At 37.9% G+C, this 18521-nt stretch overlaps 1 protein-coding gene across 7 annotated transcripts in view; it reads left to right on the top strand.

Moving 5' to 3' along the window:
- SMARCA2 (SWI/SNF related, matrix associated, actin dependent regulator of chromatin, subfamily a, member 2) overlaps positions 1 to 17444 on the top strand; it is a 131075-nt gene extending 113631 nt beyond the window's left edge. For all 7 annotated transcript variants that reach the window (XM_068422290.1, XM_068422285.1, XM_068422286.1 and 4 more), the window contains 5 exons: positions 9541 to 9646; positions 10466 to 10567; positions 14494 to 14626; positions 15765 to 15907; positions 16535 to 17444. In XM_068422290.1, the coding sequence (XP_068278391.1) occupies positions 9541 to 9646; positions 10466 to 10567; positions 14494 to 14626; positions 15765 to 15907; positions 16535 to 16570 (520 nt within the window). In that variant the 3' untranslated portion in view covers positions 16571 to 17444. The remainder of the gene's footprint in view (positions 1 to 9540; positions 9647 to 10465; positions 10568 to 14493; positions 14627 to 15764; positions 15908 to 16534) is intronic.
- The last annotated feature ends 1077 nt before the right edge of the window (positions 17445 to 18521 follow it).

Genomic DNA, 18521 nt, shown 5'->3' with positions numbered 1-18521 from the left:
GCAGGAAGCTGACTATAAACTGTGTGTATTCAGCTTGCTGTGACTCTCAGCTAACAGAATAGCTGAGAAGGGAGAAGTGTTTAAAGTTCAGGTATTCCAGTCCTGGCTGCAAGGAAGCATCTCTTCATTTTGGATCCCTGGCCTTGAGCCTTCTCCTGAAGCCAGGCACTTCTGATCAGGGCGCCTACTTCTCATTTTTAAAATAGCAGGCAAAGTTACTTCCACTAGCCTCCAGTAGGGAGTAGGTACTGGTAGTAACTGATGGTTACTGAGGAAGTGAAAGATTTTTGCCTGTTGCTTATGCCCCAGGAGGTTCATATCCGATCTCTGTCAAACAAGTTAACCACTGTGCTATTATGTAGTGACAAGGCATACTGTTCCCTCTCCCAGGAGCCCACATTTGTGCAAGACAGAGTTGGTTCCCACTTTAAAAAGTATGGAGCTCTGTTCTGTTAGGAATTAACAATGCCTGTTAAACTGAGCTCTTCAGTGCAATGAGATATGCAGAAGGGTTTCAAGTTCCTGTATTTTGATTTTTTTTGTGAGCTAGCATCAAAACACTCATTCCTATGAAAGTTGGGACAGAACAGAATTGCAAATGTAGGCATCAGGAAACTTTAATATCTTAAAATCTTTGGGGTTAAGGTTGTTCTAGAGTTCGATGAACAGTTTCAGGATTTGTAGCTTTAGAATTAAGTGGGTTTTAGGCATTGGAACGATTCAGCTTTGTTGGGGGTTCATGTTTGTTCGGCTCTGGGCTTTTGTGTGTGTGAAGGCAATTGGGGCAAGTAAAGAGGGGCAGGTTAATTGGAAGAAAAGTAGGCCACGAGCTTCATCTGGGGGAAAAAAAAAGGTTTTTCCTGTATTTAGTATTTGAATGCTTGAAATCATCTTTGTCTTTAGCTTAAATTTTCAGTGCTAATAGATGTTTCATCTCTATTTTATGAAAGTCCAGAGGGCTGATGTGGGCCACAGAGAGCTGATTGTGTCCCAAAAGGTGGTCAGGTGATACCCATCCAAAATATTACTGACTTTGGCCTGAGTTATTGTCAAAACCAATTCTACAATCTTTAGTAAGTTTTGTTGCAGTTAATAAGCCAGCAGGCAAAAAAATCAAGAGACTGTGTTGCTAAACTAATGAATTTGTGTGCTTTATCTCATGTTTCCCCTTGCTTTTGAGAAGAGCTTCTTGTAAATACAGAACCACTTCTCTGTTCTTTTTAAAAATCTTTCTTTTTAAAAAAACATTTTTCCGTGGTGCCCACAAAAATCTGGAGTACCGGTTGGCTGCTTTTGTGTGGCGATTCTGTGTAATGTTGATGCAGGGAAGGAGTCCCCAAATACTTTCTTAACTGTCTTGTATTTGACTTCTGTTGTAGGTATTTGGGGACAAGTACAATACTTTCCTTCCTTATTTAAAAACCATCCAACAAAACAGGGGGGGTTGCCTATGACTAAGAAAACTAGAGGCTACAGTAATGCAAGCAATATGCTCTAGTGAACTGAAGTTTGAGCTACACAATTGTTATGTAAAGGTCAAAATAAGATTAAACAGACAAATTAGCAACGTTTGAGGTAAATATTCAGTGTAGAGAAATGCAGCATATGGTTCTTTGAAAAGGAAATTCAGAGGTAGATATCCAGCTACTTGCAAACCCCAGTTAAAGAACTCCATGCAAGATGGTGGAAGTTAGCATTGAGGTCAAATTACTGTTTCTCTCTACCATGTCCTCAGTGCAAATTCAAACTTTAAATTTTCCTCTTTTATGCAGTACTGTATAGCAACTCTCATATTTCCTTTTACTCACATCCCACATCCCAAAATGATACTGATTTTAATGAAACATTCCATTAACAATGAGTTTAATAGTTCTTGCAGAGCAATTTATGGCTACAAGCTGAGTTTCTTTGGATCTTTCTAGAGAACAAGGAACACACTGAAGCAGAGAAAACTTCAGTGTTTATGCTGAGATTCCACTTGACTGGCAGCCTAACTGCATTAGTTTCCTGGAATTCTGGTACCTGGGGTATCTCCCATGTAATAAAGGAAGTAGTAAAAAAGGAGGAGGACGGAGATGTGAGGCACTGTGAAAATGTTCAACTCAGACTATTTGGACTTCTTTGGTGTGAGAGCTTTTGAAAGGGACCTTGACAGGCTTGAGAGGTGGGCATGCGTGAACCGCATCAAGTTCAACCACATGAAGTTCAACAAGGCCAAGTGCAAGGTCCAAGCGTAAATACAGGCTGGGTGGAGAATGGATTGAGAGCAGCCCTGAGGAGAATGACTTGGGGTGATGGTTGACGAGAAGCTCAACATGAGCCAGCAATGTGCGCTTGCAGCCCAGAAGGCCAGTCGTATCCTGGGCTACATCAAAAGCAGTGTGGCCAGCAGGTCGAGGGAGGTGATTCTGCCCCTCTACTCCACTCTCATGAGACCCCACCTGGAGTACTGCACCCAGCTCTGGGGCCCCCAACATAAGAAGGACATGGAGTTGTTGGAACGAGTCCAGAGGAAGGCCACAAAGATGATGAGAGGGCTGGAGCACCTCTCCTATGGAGACAGGCTGAGAGAGTTGGGGTTGTTCAGCCTGGAGAAGAGAAGGCTCCGGGGAGACCTTCTAGCAGCCTTCCAGTACCTGAAGGGGGCCTACAGGAAAGCTGGAGAGGGGCTTTTTACAAGGGCATGTAGTGACAGGACAAGGGATAATGGTTTTAAACTGAAAGAGGGCAGATTTAGATTAGATCTGAGGAAGAAATCCTTTACTGTGCGGGTAGTGAGACACTGGAAGAGGTTGCCCAGAGATGTTGTGGATGCCCCCTCCCTGGCAGTGTTCAAGGCCAGGCTGGATGAGGCTTTGAGCAACCTGGTGAGTGGAAAGGTGTCCCTGCCCATGTCAGGGGGGTTGGAACTAGATAATCTTTAAGGTCCCTTCCAACCCAAACCATTCTACGATTCTATGAAGCTGACAATACTTGCTTCTTGCAGGCTGCTGTGCTTTGGATTCCAGTATTGGGTGATGTGCTTTAAGCTTTTCTTCATGTGGATAGGTATTTCTTTACCATATCTTTGTATTTATTTTTGTTAATATTGGAATAAATAGTTGTACCTCAATTTGAAGAACTGTGGGGTAACTGCTCCAAATCATTAAGGAGTAAAAAATGCTTGTTGAATTCACTGCTACGTTTTTAGACTGCACCTGTACTCTTATTACTCAACTTTAAGTATCAAACCATAAAACATGTTGCCAACTTGTAAAGAGCAGTACTGTAGATACAGAGCAATACTACAGATGGAGAGTCTTTTTCCTCTATTATACTGCTTTGCCATCATAGGTGAAAATGAGTTCATCTAGGTTTCATCTATAATGGCTTAGAATGGAGAATAAATCTGTAATGAAGCAAAAGTAAGATAGAAAAGATGGTCAGAATCCTCTGACTTCTAGTCATCTGATCTAGTGGAAGATGTCCCTACCCACCCATGGCAGGGAAGTTGGACTAGATTAGCTTCAGAGGTCCTTTCCAACCCAAACCATTCTATGATTCTGTGATTCTGATAAAGCATTTGTTAGGGTACCACAGGAAAATTATAAGCTAGTATGAAAGAAAAAGGAGATCTAATGAGTAAGCTCTCTAGTCTGAGTAAAAACAAGGAGAAAGATATAACTGAAAGCACTATTAAAAAAAGGAACTATTAAAGTGGAAAGAAGATACCATAAAAGTTCTTGAAGAATTGGTGTTGGCACAGATCATAATATATTAATGATATATATTAAAAAATGAGGAGTGTCCTAGCCAAAATGTCAAGTTTTAAAATACCAATATTAGGATGGTATTCCTGAGGACTGAACACAGTTAAGTCTGGAGTAAAAGAACTGGCATGAAATACAGTACCTCAGAGTGCATTATAAGGTACTTACATACTAAAAACCAGGAAACTTTTGAGTTAGAAGCTCATCATGTGGAACTGACAGGAAAAGAATGACCTCGGCAAAGAAATTATTGATCAAAGCTAACTATGAGCCATCAGTATTGTCCAGCCATAAGAAAATAGGAGCCTGTCCCTGACACTGTTGCCTGTGTGGATGAGGAAATACTCATTATATGTGACACCATTAACACTTCTGAGTTGCTGTATATAGTACTTGACTACTTCTCCATTCAAGACAGTGAGACAAGTGTAGATAATTATTTCAATGATAAGTAGCATGGAAGAGTCTTGCAAGAGGGAACAGGTTAGTTTGTTTATCCAAACACAGCACAATCTGAGAGGGGAAGATGATTGCTCTCAGTAAATTCACCTGGGAAAGAAGGGAAGCATAAACACAGGAAGAGTGTAGAAATATGTAAAATACAGAATGGTGATCACAAGGTTGTATGAGTGTAAACATTCATGAGTACATTCAAGTTGTTAACTAAGAGTTCTGGAAGCTTTCTGTATGGAATAGTGGGGCAGAAATACCTAGATAGATCTGGGCTTTGCTTCTTGATTAAAAAACTTTTATATGATTATTTACAACACCAAGGCCCTAGATTCAAGGACCTGCAAACACCTTGCCAGTTACACAGTTGATCCTGATTCTCCAATGTAAAGTATATGCATCATCTTTGCAGACTCTATTTGCAATAATACATTTTAATCTGGGATTTTGTTGCAATTACCTCTTAAACTAAGGTTTGGGTGCCTTTGCAGTGTAAAACACCTGTTTAGAAGAGAGCAAGTTGAAATGCATCAGTCCAGCATTATTGTCACAGTTTTTTCCAGTTGTGATGCTTTTAACCTGTCTTTCCTTCCCTCTAAAATTAGGAATGCCCATAGAAATGGATAATCATAGAGTATATGTGTAATACATGTGTTATGTTTTCAGAAAGCAAAATTAGTTTGTATGTCCAGTTTAAACGCCTTTTGAAAGCAGGGACAATTTTAGTGGAGAGAGATGTTGTTTTCAGAATAAGGAATTTGTGTGCCAAATTTGAGCCCAAGCTGCTGATTTTGCATCATGCACATGCAGGCTTACTCCCCCAAAATCTTTTTCCTCTTTTGAAGGTTTTCCTTTATTTTTTATTTCAGAGGAAGACAAGCTGTAAGTGTAGTTTCCCTTTCCTGGTTGTTAAAATTATTAAGTGGAGAAAAAGAATGATACTTCATACATTGTAATCCTTCAGCTTCCCTACAAATCCACTGTCCTCTTCTGCCTTGCATCAGAGTTTGATGCTTCCTGTCTAGGTGCCAGTTTGATGTTACTGCTAGTTTGCATTAGGTTTGTTTATAGATATCAACAGCTGACTTCGAATCCCAGGACACTGATAGCTCTATTACATACAGTGATTTTAATTTGTGCCTGCTCTCTGCTCTATTTGTGAGACTTAAAGTAAGGACCTGCATGGTGTACCAGTTAACTTCACAAAGCCTCCTCCCCATAGCAGGTGGCTGTTTACCACATTTGAATAAAGCTGTTAAGAAGATTGGAGGGTGGGGTTGTTGTGTCCTGTCCACGTTTCCTGCTTGGCAAGAGACTTTCCTTGTCTTTTGATCACTGCATCATTAAAGTAAAAATGTTCAAATTCGTGCCCATAGTATTCTAATTTTGACAGGATATAGCTCAGGGAGGGAGTATTTTTCTCTGTCTGTGAAATGGATTTTATTCAGACTTTTTCCAGCTGTTTTCTCAAGTTGCCAGTTTTTAACTGTTGTAAAATGGTGAGTAATGTAATTAGCCATTACTAATTAATTACATAACTAATTAATTACATAACTAGTAATTAATTATGCCAACTGGTACTCTTGAGTATTCAGACACACAAAGCAAATAATTCTTATTTATAGCCAAGCCAAAGTTATGGAATATGTGGCCATATGTCAAAACCAGGAATTATATTTTTGAGTATTTTACCTACTTCCATTTCAATGATGGGGACAGGTCCACCATGTATTACTGCAGTCAGTTCCAAAAAGGAAGAACCATTAAATACATTTAACAGAAATTAATCATCTCCCTACATAGCTGGGTTACTGTTGGAAGTTGTTAAATACAGAGGAACCACCTCGCTGTGCAAGCTCTTTCAGTTCTTCTCCCCTACATGCACTGTTTCTTAAAGACCGTCCTTGTGAGTTGCATTTGATTAGGAGTTGTAATTTGCACACTGTGGTTCTGGTTGTGCACGCTCTGACTAAGGCAAGTGTACAAGACTCTTCATTCTACCCACTGTAAATTGAATTTCATCATTTGTTAAAAGTGTGAAATTTGCCAGAAATACAAGAACGTCTTGCAGTTTCAGCTTCATAGTTGTCTCTCCTTTTGACTCCAAAGGAGAAAGGGTGTAGACAGTAGAGAAAGGGTGTTGATACTTTTGACAGGTCAGTAGTGGCTTCTGGCCACATACTGCCAGGAAAACAAATACAAAAGGAACCTTGTACAAATGAGGCCTACTTGTTCCTGCATTTAATTTCACTGAAGATAATACTGACTAAATGGGTGGAAATACATGTTTGTATGCACCTTGTAAGCAGTTTGACAAAAATGAGAGAAAATCAGAAACACTGAACACAAATATTTTTCTAAGCAAAAATATTTTTAAAATGAGCAGTATTTCTTAATGATTTCTCACTCAGTCAGCATGCAAGTATTTTTTAAGTGAGCACATGCAGGAGTGGTATGTTGAGCGGATGCAGTAGCAGTGAACTGTCACTCACAGCTTTTACAGTCAGGTCTTTTAATTTATTCTGGTCCTTCTTCCCTTCAGCATGTATCCTGTGAGTTGCTAGGTAACCGTTAAGTGATTTTTTACTGCGCATGATTTTTATGTGGTAGTTGTTGTGGTTATTATTTTCTAATTACAAACGTGGGGACCAGGATTAAAATCAAAGTTGCATTAATAATTACTAAATTTCTCCTGTTGTATCCACAACACAGCCATTTGAGAATATGTAAGAAAAGATTACATTAATTTACAGTATAGATGCACATATACAAAGGGACCAGAAGATAGTATTTCTTTGTGAGAGAAGGTTCTATAAAAATGATAGAACAGAATAAGCTGTTATTGATCTGAGCAGACAAAGTCAGGCACTAGTCTTCTGTCTGTTGCATATTTCATGCCCTTAATGGTTTTTTCTTTCACAGCCTTAAATGATTCTCAGTAATTAATTATATCAAGCAAAAGCTTGAAGGTTTTCTATGGCATGCTTAGTTTAATAGAATGTGTAAACAAATCACAGCTGGCTAGATGTGAGTGAGTGCTCAACACTTCTCTTTATTAACAAAAAAAAAATACGGTCCTTGATTTGCAAAGAAGTAGAAACACATGTTAATTTAGACAGTTGTGCAGTGTGTACTTAATGCATTGCTTTTCTTGTATTGCTTCCAGTTTCTCTTTGAGAGGGCAGTGTGAGTTGAAGACAAGTTATGTTGTGTGGCATGTCATAGGCACTCACACAGATCATTAACAAGATTGGTGCGTTTAAATCCATAGTATAAACACCTCCCACTTTGACAGGGGAAGTATGAAAGTAATGAATTTGTCTCTTTGGTGTGAATCAGTACCAAAGGAGATGGGAGGTGCAGTGGCCTGAGTTTCACAATTACTTGCTGGCAAGAGAGAAACAGTAAGACTTGGGATAACAATTATCTGGTCTTTTTATGATTTCCTCTATTTAAGTAACAGGGTGCTTCCCAAATAAATTAGATCTGTTGGGTGAAATTGCTAGTAACTGCTGAGTGTGAGGTGCAGGTGGTCTGTCAGGGCATCTACCCCAACAGGTGTGTGGAGTAGGTAGATTTCACTGTCACCTCCCCTGACAGAGGTGCACAGTACGCTGCCTTGTCTCACCATGCAGCAGCAGCACCCAGAAGTGCATTCATGTATGTGCCATAATCTTGCTGTAATCTAGGAGGCAGCCTGGCAGTTACTGCTAAGCAGGCTAGGGGAACAGCTTCTGCTGCTGCAAGTCAGACAGAAGTTATCAGGATGAGATAGAGGCTTTTCGTTTCTAGGTTTGCACTGGATGGAAAAGTACTCTGGCTGCCAGTTGGTGCCCAGGATATTGATTGTACAGCACTGATTAGCAAGCTGCCATTAGAACATTTACATTATTGTCCTCTCTGATGCAAGATAGGTAAGGAGTAGCAGTGTCCCAGGACTAAACTGAGAACAATAAGAAATCTTGGATTAGGTGAGCAACAGCTATTTAGGAACTGAGGAAATTCTGTTTATCCCTACTTGTTCATTGGTCTGTCAGGTCCATAAGAAAAACAGTATCTACTGAAATTGTGATGCTGTTTCAAGCATTAAGAAATGCTTAAGTTGTAGTTGGCGTTCATGACTTTCAGAAAGGGCAGAAGTGTTCTGTGCTTTTTGTCATCTTTATCCTCCATGGCAGAATTGCCTCAGTTAACCTTCAATTCAGTATTAGTTTAACGTGTCTGATAAGGTCCCACACCACTGTTGAGGGTGACTGCAAGAGAGAAGCTCAGGTGGAGACCAAGACTTGGCAGCCTTCTTGCCCAACTCCTCTAAAGGTCTGGTATCCCAGAGTTACCATCTGAAGATGCAAATGAGAAAACAGGGCCTTTTTGGAGTAGCTGTGAGAGAAGGAAGCGTGTGAATGTGGGCTGGGAAATGCTTGTGAATGCTATGTGAGTTCCTTTCAGCAGAGCTTTTTTCTGCTGCTTTGTCTGTGAGAAAAATGACACGCACGCAGGAAAAAAAGAAAAAGACTAAGCCTGTAAGTGCCATCAACACATTTCCTCTCCAGGTGACTTATAGCCATGTATTATTTGGGAAGCCACCAATAAGAAGATTAAAAAAAGCCCTCAGTTTGGAAGTGCTAAAATAGCCATTAATAAGGGTTGAACAATGGGAAAACTGGAAGTCTTAAGAATTCTGAACACCTGTAAGTGACAGGCAATGTTCCTAAAGTATGAAAGGTTTTTAGATAACTCATCACTGCATTTCAGATGACAGAAGAAGTACAAATGGCAGTCATGATTTTCAATGCAGTTACAGTGATCTTCCCAGAAATCTAGCAGTCGTTAATGGAAGTTAATAATTTTTTCTGTTGTAGCATCTAGTTAGTCTGATAGCAGTCAGCATCTGGTATAATGGAAATCACTATGGTTTATATCATGAGGAGGTACAAAACAACTATAAAATGACCAAGGAGAAGATAAACTCATGGTGACAGGAGGGACACTTGCTAAAAATTGTAAAACAGTTTGAGAAAAGGATAGCACTGTACTCAGCAAACCACTGTGGAATTCAGATTCAAATCCTGATCCTGCCTACATAAAGCTTCCAAAACGCATGATCCTATAATGGTAGGATATTGTGATATGTTAGGACAACAGCACAAAGGATATGTTTTAAATTGTAAATTAATTATCTGTACCAAATCAAAAAATCAGAGCAGGGTTCAATTTCTAATTCTTTGAAAGAAACAATTATGATTTTATTTTTTTTTTCTTATGATAAGGGTGTATGTGTATGTGTGTGTTTTGTGAGAAAGTTGTAGTGATTCTTTGCATTATGGGTTTTTCTCAACAGTTCAGGACGGCAGCTAAGTGAAGTCTTCATTCAGCTCCCATCTAGGAAAGAATTACCAGAGTATTACGAATTGATTAGAAAACCGGTGGACTTCAAAAAGATAAAGGTAAGAACCTTTATTGGAAATGGAGATTTCTCCATTTCTTTTTGTATATGGAAGGGCAAGCATGAAGTTGTCATTAAAATTACAACAACATGAATATTGCATGTTACTTGTATTTGTGGCTGAGATTTTTAAACATTATTACACACCTTGTTAGGAATTTTGTTTAGTGTATATTGCAGTATATCACTATAATTTCAAAGTCAAATCAAAATGTAGCAGTGTGACATGAGTGACACTTTCAGAGATGACATCTCAGTGTCTTTTTTGCAAAGACCTAATTGTGAATCTGTAAGCACATCTTTGGTAAAAACACAGTGTTGGCAAAGGTTTAATGATTCTAGGGGAATACAGTCATCCCTAAACGAGCATCCCATCTTGGAACAGCCTGGTCAGATCCAAACACAGTTTGGCAGATGGAGTTTAGGCAGCTTGTTGCACATTAGGTGATGTCATAACTCTGTGACTTTCATTCATGTAGTAGCTTATTTTGTGTCTGTGCTAGAAAGAAGAAACTGGAACTCCTTGTACCAAAAGAGCTCCATTTCTGTTGCTTTTGTCCTGTCCAGTTTACACAGCAATTGCTTAATTTTTACTTTTATTACCCTGGTGTATTTTTTTAAGTAATATGTTAGCAACACATTTTAAGACTTACTTTGTTTGTTTTAAACAGATACTTGCCCTGATGCTTAGGTAAAATTTTTAAAGAGAAAGATTTTAATGTATTGAAATCAAATATTAATTCAGTGTCCTGTCTGCTGTTCTTCTTTCTGCACCACTGCCCATCCATACTTCTCTTCATTTCCTCAACAAATGCAACAGGAAAGAATTCGCAACCATAAGTATCGGAGTCTTGGAGACGTGGAGAAGGATGTCATGTTGCTCTGTCACAATGCTCAGACATTCAATTTGGAGGGATCACAGGTCTGAATGAACCACTTTGTGTGAAACATACAGGCTTTCCCTACCTAATGTTTTCAGTGTTTGTGGATTATGATACTATGTATATAAACCCTGTGTTTTAATTCTCACTGTGAATAGAGAAAAATGCCCAGATTCTTAGAATCATCCAGCCTTCACTGGACACAGCTGCAGTGTGTGCATGCAGAGAAATTGGTTTTGACTCTAATTCTGAGATCATTTTTTTCTGATCTATTTGAATCCATGGTAAAAAGCAGTGCATGTAGAGTGATACAGCAGCTTGGGTTTACCACAGTGGATGATGGAAGGAGCAAATGTTAACAGTACAGTTTAGGACAGAATGTTGAGGAAATACTCCATTGTGAACTCTTGAGTTCTGCTAATGGAAGATACAAATGCAAGGTTTGTCCAGCAGTAAAGCTTTGTGTATGAAGCTTTATACTCTCTGAACCCTCTGGTAATTTTTTTTTTTTAATGTTGAAAGATCAGTGTCCATTTTATGAGACAGAATAATAAATCCCACATGAGTCTCAGAAGTTTAGAAGGCAACATCTCTCGTCTCAAAAAGATGTTTCACACACATGACTGTGCTCGGTGCTGTGAATTCAGAACGAGACGCTGGCACAAAAGGAGAGACTAAAATCTGGATGACATAAGAAAGTTGTCTCACAATACATTGAAACATAGTCTTGGATGATTATTTTTATAGATGAGGTCAAAATAGTGTACTGCAAACACAATATTAAATTGAAACAAAGAACATGAAGACAACTCCCATAATGTGCAAGAGGAAAAAAAAAAAATGTTAAAAGAAACCTAAGTAAAAGTAAGCTGAAGGCTGGTGCTGCCAATACTAACACATCCTTCAAATTCCTAAATATTACTGATGACTCTTAGCTAAACTGGGGAGTTTATATTAAAATTTGAGAATTAAAAATGAAAATGAGCACGCAATTAATTATGAAGGATTGTTGAATACAGCTCATGATTTTGTTATTATTTTTGCTATCTAGAGACGTAAAATGTTTTCTGTAGTATGTATGTGCAGTATTTTTACTGTTTTCAGTTATATGGAAACAATCTATAAACAAATCTGCTAAAACAATATTTTAATAAGAAAACTAATGATGATAGGAAGCGTGGGACAAAATTTTGCTACATGTCCAAATGAAAATTGCCAGTTTACTACTTAGTCACATAGCAGTAAAACAGCTATGAATATCTAATGATAACAAATGCGAAAAAAAAAAAAAAAGGAAAGGTAATACCAAAAAGTATCACTGAGACTTTAGAAAATGGTAAAAGTTGGTAGAGGAGGTAAAAAGAGGCAAAGAAAAATCAGTAGCTAAATGAGAAAAATAATTAAATTATTCCCATTAGAATTGACTCAAGTTGCTAATGGGAACCTTGTTTCTTGTCAGGCAGAGGTGGTAGGATTGACAGAAATAATCCTGAGTGGGTGTAAATGTTCAGTTGATATTGCTGCTCTGTTTGGAAATAACCCAACTTGTATCAGAGTGTTGGCAGTATTACTTCCCATTCCTATGTACCAACATTAATTACCAGAGCTAGTATTACTTTTTATAGCATGAAGCCCAAATAACTTGTATCTAAGATTTTTTTAGTTTTCTTTCTGGTAAGTTCTCATACCATTTATTTTGATTTCCAGTGAATTGCAGCACACTTCTGCAGCAGTCCTCCAGTTTTTAAGGCTACCTCATGTTGTTTGTAATAGTTTGGGTCCAGCTTTGCTCTGACATACCAGTTCACTTCAGTAAACTCAATTAGTTGCGTGTGCACTCAAAACCAAAAAGCTGATTAAGGCAGTTGTTTAAGTACACAGTGACTTCAGGTGAAATGCTACATTTGTTCTCTTAGTATGATGCGTGCTGCTTTGTCTTGGAGCAAAGCAGTTCCTTCTGAGCTGGAACCTTACGAGGGGTTTTCAGGGAGTTTTGTCCTCAATGCAACTTCAGCAGTTTGAAAAGTTTTTCATGTTGTAATGGTCGAAAGAAACACAGACATGTAAAGAGTTAAAAATAGTGTGTGTCTGTTGAAACAGATGATTTGTCATGGATGTCATTTGTCATGAAGTTCTGTTGTCATTGCTTCTCCCTTTTTGAAGGAAGTTCCACTGTCATTGCTACTTGTTTTTTTGAAACCCCTTGGAATTGGATTTTGGTCAAAATTGAAAACTTCTATTTGCACAGCTTTTCATGAAGCAGCCCAAGGTTTTTTATGGATCAAAATAGACACTGAATATTACAAATAATTACACATTAAGAAGGTTAAAATAATTTTTAGAACCCCTCTATTTCCCTAGGAAATTCTGTTTAAAAGTCTGGGTCACAGTGATACCTTAAATAGGTAGTGACTGGCATTAAAAAAACATAATGTTGTATGTGTCCTTAATTCTTTCTGTCTTAGAAAAGTGTTTGGTCTGAAAAAGGACAGCAAGGCTAGCTGAAAGAGCCATTCCTAAGAACAATGGAATATGCTAGGCCTGTGTGTAAGAAAAATAAAATGGTCCTCAGGAGGAACTCACAGGCTTCTATCGACAGCTGACTTGAAAAGAAGTAGGTATAAGAGAAAGTCAATAATCATTTGACTTCAAGGAAGGAAGCAGTGGGATCTCACAGCCCACTAATGTCATAAGACAATAGGAGAAAAGCCTTTTCAAAACATTCATGATCATTATATATATGTCAAGAAATTATACCACGGTCAAGAGCAGTCAAACATCTCATAACAAAAAGCACAGCGGTACTTAGAGAATGGGGAACAATCTGCAGTAAGAAGCAGTTTTTCTAAAAAGGACTTGGTGGTCAAGTGAAAAAAGAGATGTTGCATGTTTCATGTAAAGTCTTCTAAACAAAATTTTTCTGACTTGTTTTGTTGAACCTGCAAAGTATTAGAACAGTTTTATTAGTTTTAACATATAGATTGCATAATGGCAACCAAAAATCCTTCTATTATCTTTCTCACAAATCCCCACTGTCCCTTTATACAAGAAAGTCTGTAATTTAGCCAAAGGAGTAATATGACAGCCGAGGTAGTTCAAGTGATGATGATGATAAAACCAAATACAATCTATGACTCTGTGCCCTTCTATTAACTAGACTTAATTGTCTAGTGCTGAATTGTCCAGTGCTTGGCTTCTGCCATTTTACAAAACAAAATATACAAGCTCATTTATTAAGGTGATTATGAAGTCCCAGATACTCAGCAAGACGAGATTTTTGCTGTGTTAAGCTGAGAAATGTTACAAGCCAAATGTAGTTCTCTCACTGTTGAGAGTCTCCTCATGCTTGAGGTTAAAGAGAAAATCTGATGTACCCAAGATACTTATCAAGCTACAGAATGTTTGAGGTGCTAAGTTTAGAGCAAGCACCAATGATTTTTTTTTTTCAGTCCTTTTAGATCTGAGAGGAAGGAAGGAATGAGCTGCTTGGGATAAATTATTTTCCTTGTAGCCACTTTGGATTTCAGAAAAAAATAAGGATAATTAACATGAGGGTTAGCCATTTCTCATTATCAACTGTATTGCTAGACTATAACCCATTTTTTAATTAAGGTGCTTACTGCTGAAGTCCATTGCTTTGGCAGTTTTTGAAGGCTGTTATGTTCTAATGAAAATACACAATAGTTCCTCTGGTAATAATAAGAAAAATACTCTAAGTGGACATTTAAGACGTAATACATTTTAAGAGTTGTAATTTTGTGGCTCACTGTTGACAAATTTCTTCATTTAGAGCATGAAAAATTAATGTTGGCATTTATTGTAAAATTCGTGCAGCAAGCATTGTTACTCAGTATTTGAAAAGGCCACATAGTCTGTGGATTTGCACTGGAAATTAAGGTCTGAGCTTTGAATTTTTGATATTGCTTGACTTCACAGTTCTGACAATAGGTTTGTATTCATACTGTAGATCTATGAGGATTCCATTGTTCTTCAGTCTGTCTTCAAAAGTGCACGACAGAAGATTGCCAAAGAAGAAGAAAGCGAGGATGAAAGCAATGATGACGAAGATGATGAAGAAGAGGAAGAATCAGAATCAGAATGTGAGTCCCCTGCTAAATACTGAAAAGAAAGTACATCTGGGGATGGAAGGGAAAGTTTTCCATTTTCTGCATGGAGACTGATTATAAGGGTTTTTTTCCGTTGGTGAAAGTAACTTCTTACTGAGTTTGCTGCTTTGGGTGTTGACATTCAGCTTTAAGTCTTTTGGCTGTATGTTCTGGCTATAACTCTTAGAGTACAGCAAACTATTTTTAAGCCAGAAACAAATCACAGAGGTGCTTTGTGGAAGCAGATCTGACTGACCGTGAGTATTTATAAACTCTTCTGGTCCTGTTCATGTTACTTGTAAATGGAAGTGCCTGGAAAGGCTGGAGACAGTCTTTATCCAGGAGTGGTCAACCTTCAGGCATGGTGTGACATATAAAACTTATCAACTGGTTAAGAACCAGAAGATGCTGCAAATATTCTTCAGTGCAAGAAGGAATAAGTGAAACTCCGATTGTTTCAGAAGCAGGAGGTGACATTCATTCAGTCCCTGCAGACTTGGAAACATGATACAGTGGAAAAAGAGGGATCCCTTCATTCCACTTTCTGCCACCCAATACATCTACCCATACTCTTCAGCTACCCCATCTGTCTAGTTACAGAAACTGTAGTACTTGCCCCTGAGTTACTCTTGAAGTACGTCACGTGGGTGTGCAAAGCATGCAACTTTAGCAGTTCATTTGGAAATGAGTGGATATTCTGGAATCGGGAATTTAACATGTTTCAGAAAGGTGTTAACTCAAAATTTGCTAGTCACCTCCATGTAGCATTTCTGTAGTTTAAAATAAATTGTCTGTTTGTACAAAGGATAAACATTTCTATGTGCAAGGAAGAAAATATTTTTAGGTGTGTGTCTTCTCACAGGACCATAAACTACGTGTAGACATCATGCATTTGGAGAATGAAAGAAAATGTGCACGGTCAACTTATTCTTAATAAAATTATTGTTAAAACTATCAAGAAGTAGAGAAATAAAAGCAAATACCTCTGCTTCATTGTTCCACAGTCCAGATGAAGAACAGAGGGGAATATCTTTTAAGGCTGCTATCAGGGGTGAATTTCTGTGAACAGAGACAGCGTTTAAAAGTTAATAAGTGAAAGTTACATTCATGTATGCTGTTAAACTTTTTGCAGCAAAATCAGTGAAAGTCAAAATCAAGCTAAATAAGAAGGATGAAAAAAGTCGGGAGAAAGGAAAAGGCAAGAAAAGGCAAAGCCGAGCAAAAGCCAAGCCTGTCGTGAGTGATGATGATAGTGATGAGGATCAAGATGAAAATGTAAGTTTTGTTCACTGAGACTGTGGAAGTGGTTGCAGTGATTGCGTCTCTACCCTGCTGTCCTGCTTCCTGTCAGAATTCTCAACTATTCATGCTTAAGCACATTTTTAATCTGTATCGATAATCTTGAGAGAACTGGGCAGGGGTATTAACTGTATCTGGGTGTGCTTATGAGATCTGGTCCTAGTGCTGAAAGACAAGAAGTCTGAGAAGTTTGGAGCTTATTTCTTGGAGCTGTTCCTACTTTCATTGAACCTTTAAATCTCATGGTCTGTTTGCCTTTGTCCACGAAAAACTCTTAGCTAATTTTTTTTTTTTTGGTGGGTGCTTTTACTATTGCAACAAATGAAAACAGACCTCTTCCCAGTTGTTTTTAAATGTCTGGGCAGAAAGAAAGATCAGGTGTTTGCTGACTCTGTATCTTTCCTTCTCTAACAAAGTCTACAGCAATTAAATGAAATGTCATGAAAGAGAAATATTAGATGACATAGTATCTTTCTTAAGGCTCTTGATTTGTCAGTTTAATTGTCATTTTTCTTCCTTTTACTTTTTTTTTTCCTTCTTTAACAAATTCCTCAGAATAGCTGGCAAAGAATTTCTGACTTGTCTTGTGTCTCTTACCTCTAGGACCAGTCGGAAGCAAGCGGAAGTGATGATGAGTGATCCATAGGGTTTATTTTCTTGGCAGAACTGACCCCTTCCCCGTCTCTTCTCCCTTCTATTTTACACCCAGTGAATTCATTTTGTCAAATAGACATTGGGTTGTTTCTGTATTCTCATTCTCTATAAATTAGCTTTAAGATAGTGCCAGACAAACATATGATATCATGGTGTAAAAAAGGAAAAAAATGTAACATATTGTGACCAAATGGGCCTCAAAAGATTTAAAAACAAAATAACACAAAACAAGCTTTTGATGGAAAATGTGGGTTGATAGTATATTTCTATGGGCTAGTTTTAACTTGGTAATGGTTTGGTTCTGCCTGGTTTTATCATTTGATAGAATGTTTTTCAGTGGCATCAGAAAGACAAAAAAAAAAAGTCGTCTTTTGTAGCATTGATAACCAGGAGAAGCCATTAAAAGCCACTGGTTATTTTATTTTACATCAGGCAATTTTCAAAGTTTTTATTTGTTCTGTATGGTTTTTTTACACTGTGGTACATATATGCAACTTTGTGTAATAGCTTATAAATGTACAGTAGTTAGCCTTCATCCACCTTGTCCCATATAAGTTTTCCCGCTTTACGCTTGACTATCTTCAGAAAAATGCTTTATGAATTGTATCAAATTTATGTCCACTGTAAGCTTTGCTTAACTTTTTTTTCCTCGATTAAAAAAGTTGGGTTAAAAAAATGCTATTCAATATTGCAATCTATATAGTGTAATGGATGGCTTCTTTCATCAGACTGATCTTCTATGTTACCAATGTGGATTATCACCTTTTCCCTAAAGTGTACTTAATCTTTGCTTTCTTTGCACAATGTCTTTGGTTGCAAGTCATAAGCCTGAGGCAAATAAAATTCCAGTAATTTTAAAGATTGTGGTGTTGGTGCTTTCCTAATAAAGAGATAATTTAGCTCAATAGATGCGGCCTTGTGTTATGAGTTACACAAAAATGTCTTTATACTAGGGATGAGAGGGCAGGAATGTCTCCTGTAGAGGGGTCCACTGTGGTCTGTCCTGAATGCAAAATAAGACCTCATTCAAATAACATAGAAGTATCTTCAGAGACAGAGAGAAGATATGCAATACATGTTAAAATAAGAATAATAAAATTGAAGTAGCAAAATAATACCTTGAAGTAAAAGTGTGGTTCATTACCTAATTATAATTGAAGTGATTAAGCAATAAAATAAACATTTCTTTTTCTTTCAGGAAGTGTATGTCCTTAGGCCTCAGTGAGCAAGAATACAATTAGTTATGCAGGCAGTCAGCCCACCTGTAAGTCAGTTTATTTTAAGTATTATCTTGAGGTATCAGAGCTGCGATGCACTGAGATGTGGTAGTGTAAACATTTGAACTACATACCTACAGTTCATGTTGCTACACCAGAAAATCAAAACTTCTTAGATTTGAACATATGTTGAGTAGAAAATGTGCAAGCCTAGGAGTTGATTTGTAAACAGAACATTTCTTTGTTGTCTGTACTGCGTGTCTGTCAGCATGTGTCTACAACACATCTCTTTATACTGCCTTGCAGTATGTTAACCGTTTCAGATTTTTCTAACTCAGTTTAAAAACAATTTATAATTATGTTTGTCTGGTGCCCATTTGTGTGTATTAGCCCTGCACTGAGATAAGTCAGCTTTGCTTAGTTTTAGGAATTTCAAACATTTCATTCCCAGTGTGTGCCCCATATGAATTGAAGACCCTGTATTTCACAGAGGGATACCACTGATCTCAGAGGGACACATTGATGAGACCAGTGTCTGAAGCAGCTTTGCAGAAAATGACCTGGTGGTCCTGGTGGACACCAAGTTGAACATGAGCCAACAATGCACCCTTGTGGCAAAAAAGGTTAACAGTATCCTGGACTGCATTAGGAGTGTTGCCAGCAGGTCCAGGGAGGTGATCCTTCCTCTCTACTCAGCACTGGTGAGGTATATCTGGAGT

Source organism: Nyctibius grandis, chromosome Z (assembly GCF_013368605.1).
Source record: "Nyctibius grandis isolate bNycGra1 chromosome Z, bNycGra1.pri, whole genome shotgun sequence".
In the NCBI taxonomy this organism is placed as follows: domain Eukaryota; kingdom Metazoa; phylum Chordata; class Aves; order Nyctibiiformes; family Nyctibiidae; genus Nyctibius; species Nyctibius grandis.
Note: the sequence above shows the minus strand (reverse complement) of the source record. Positions and strands in the feature narration are given on the sequence as shown.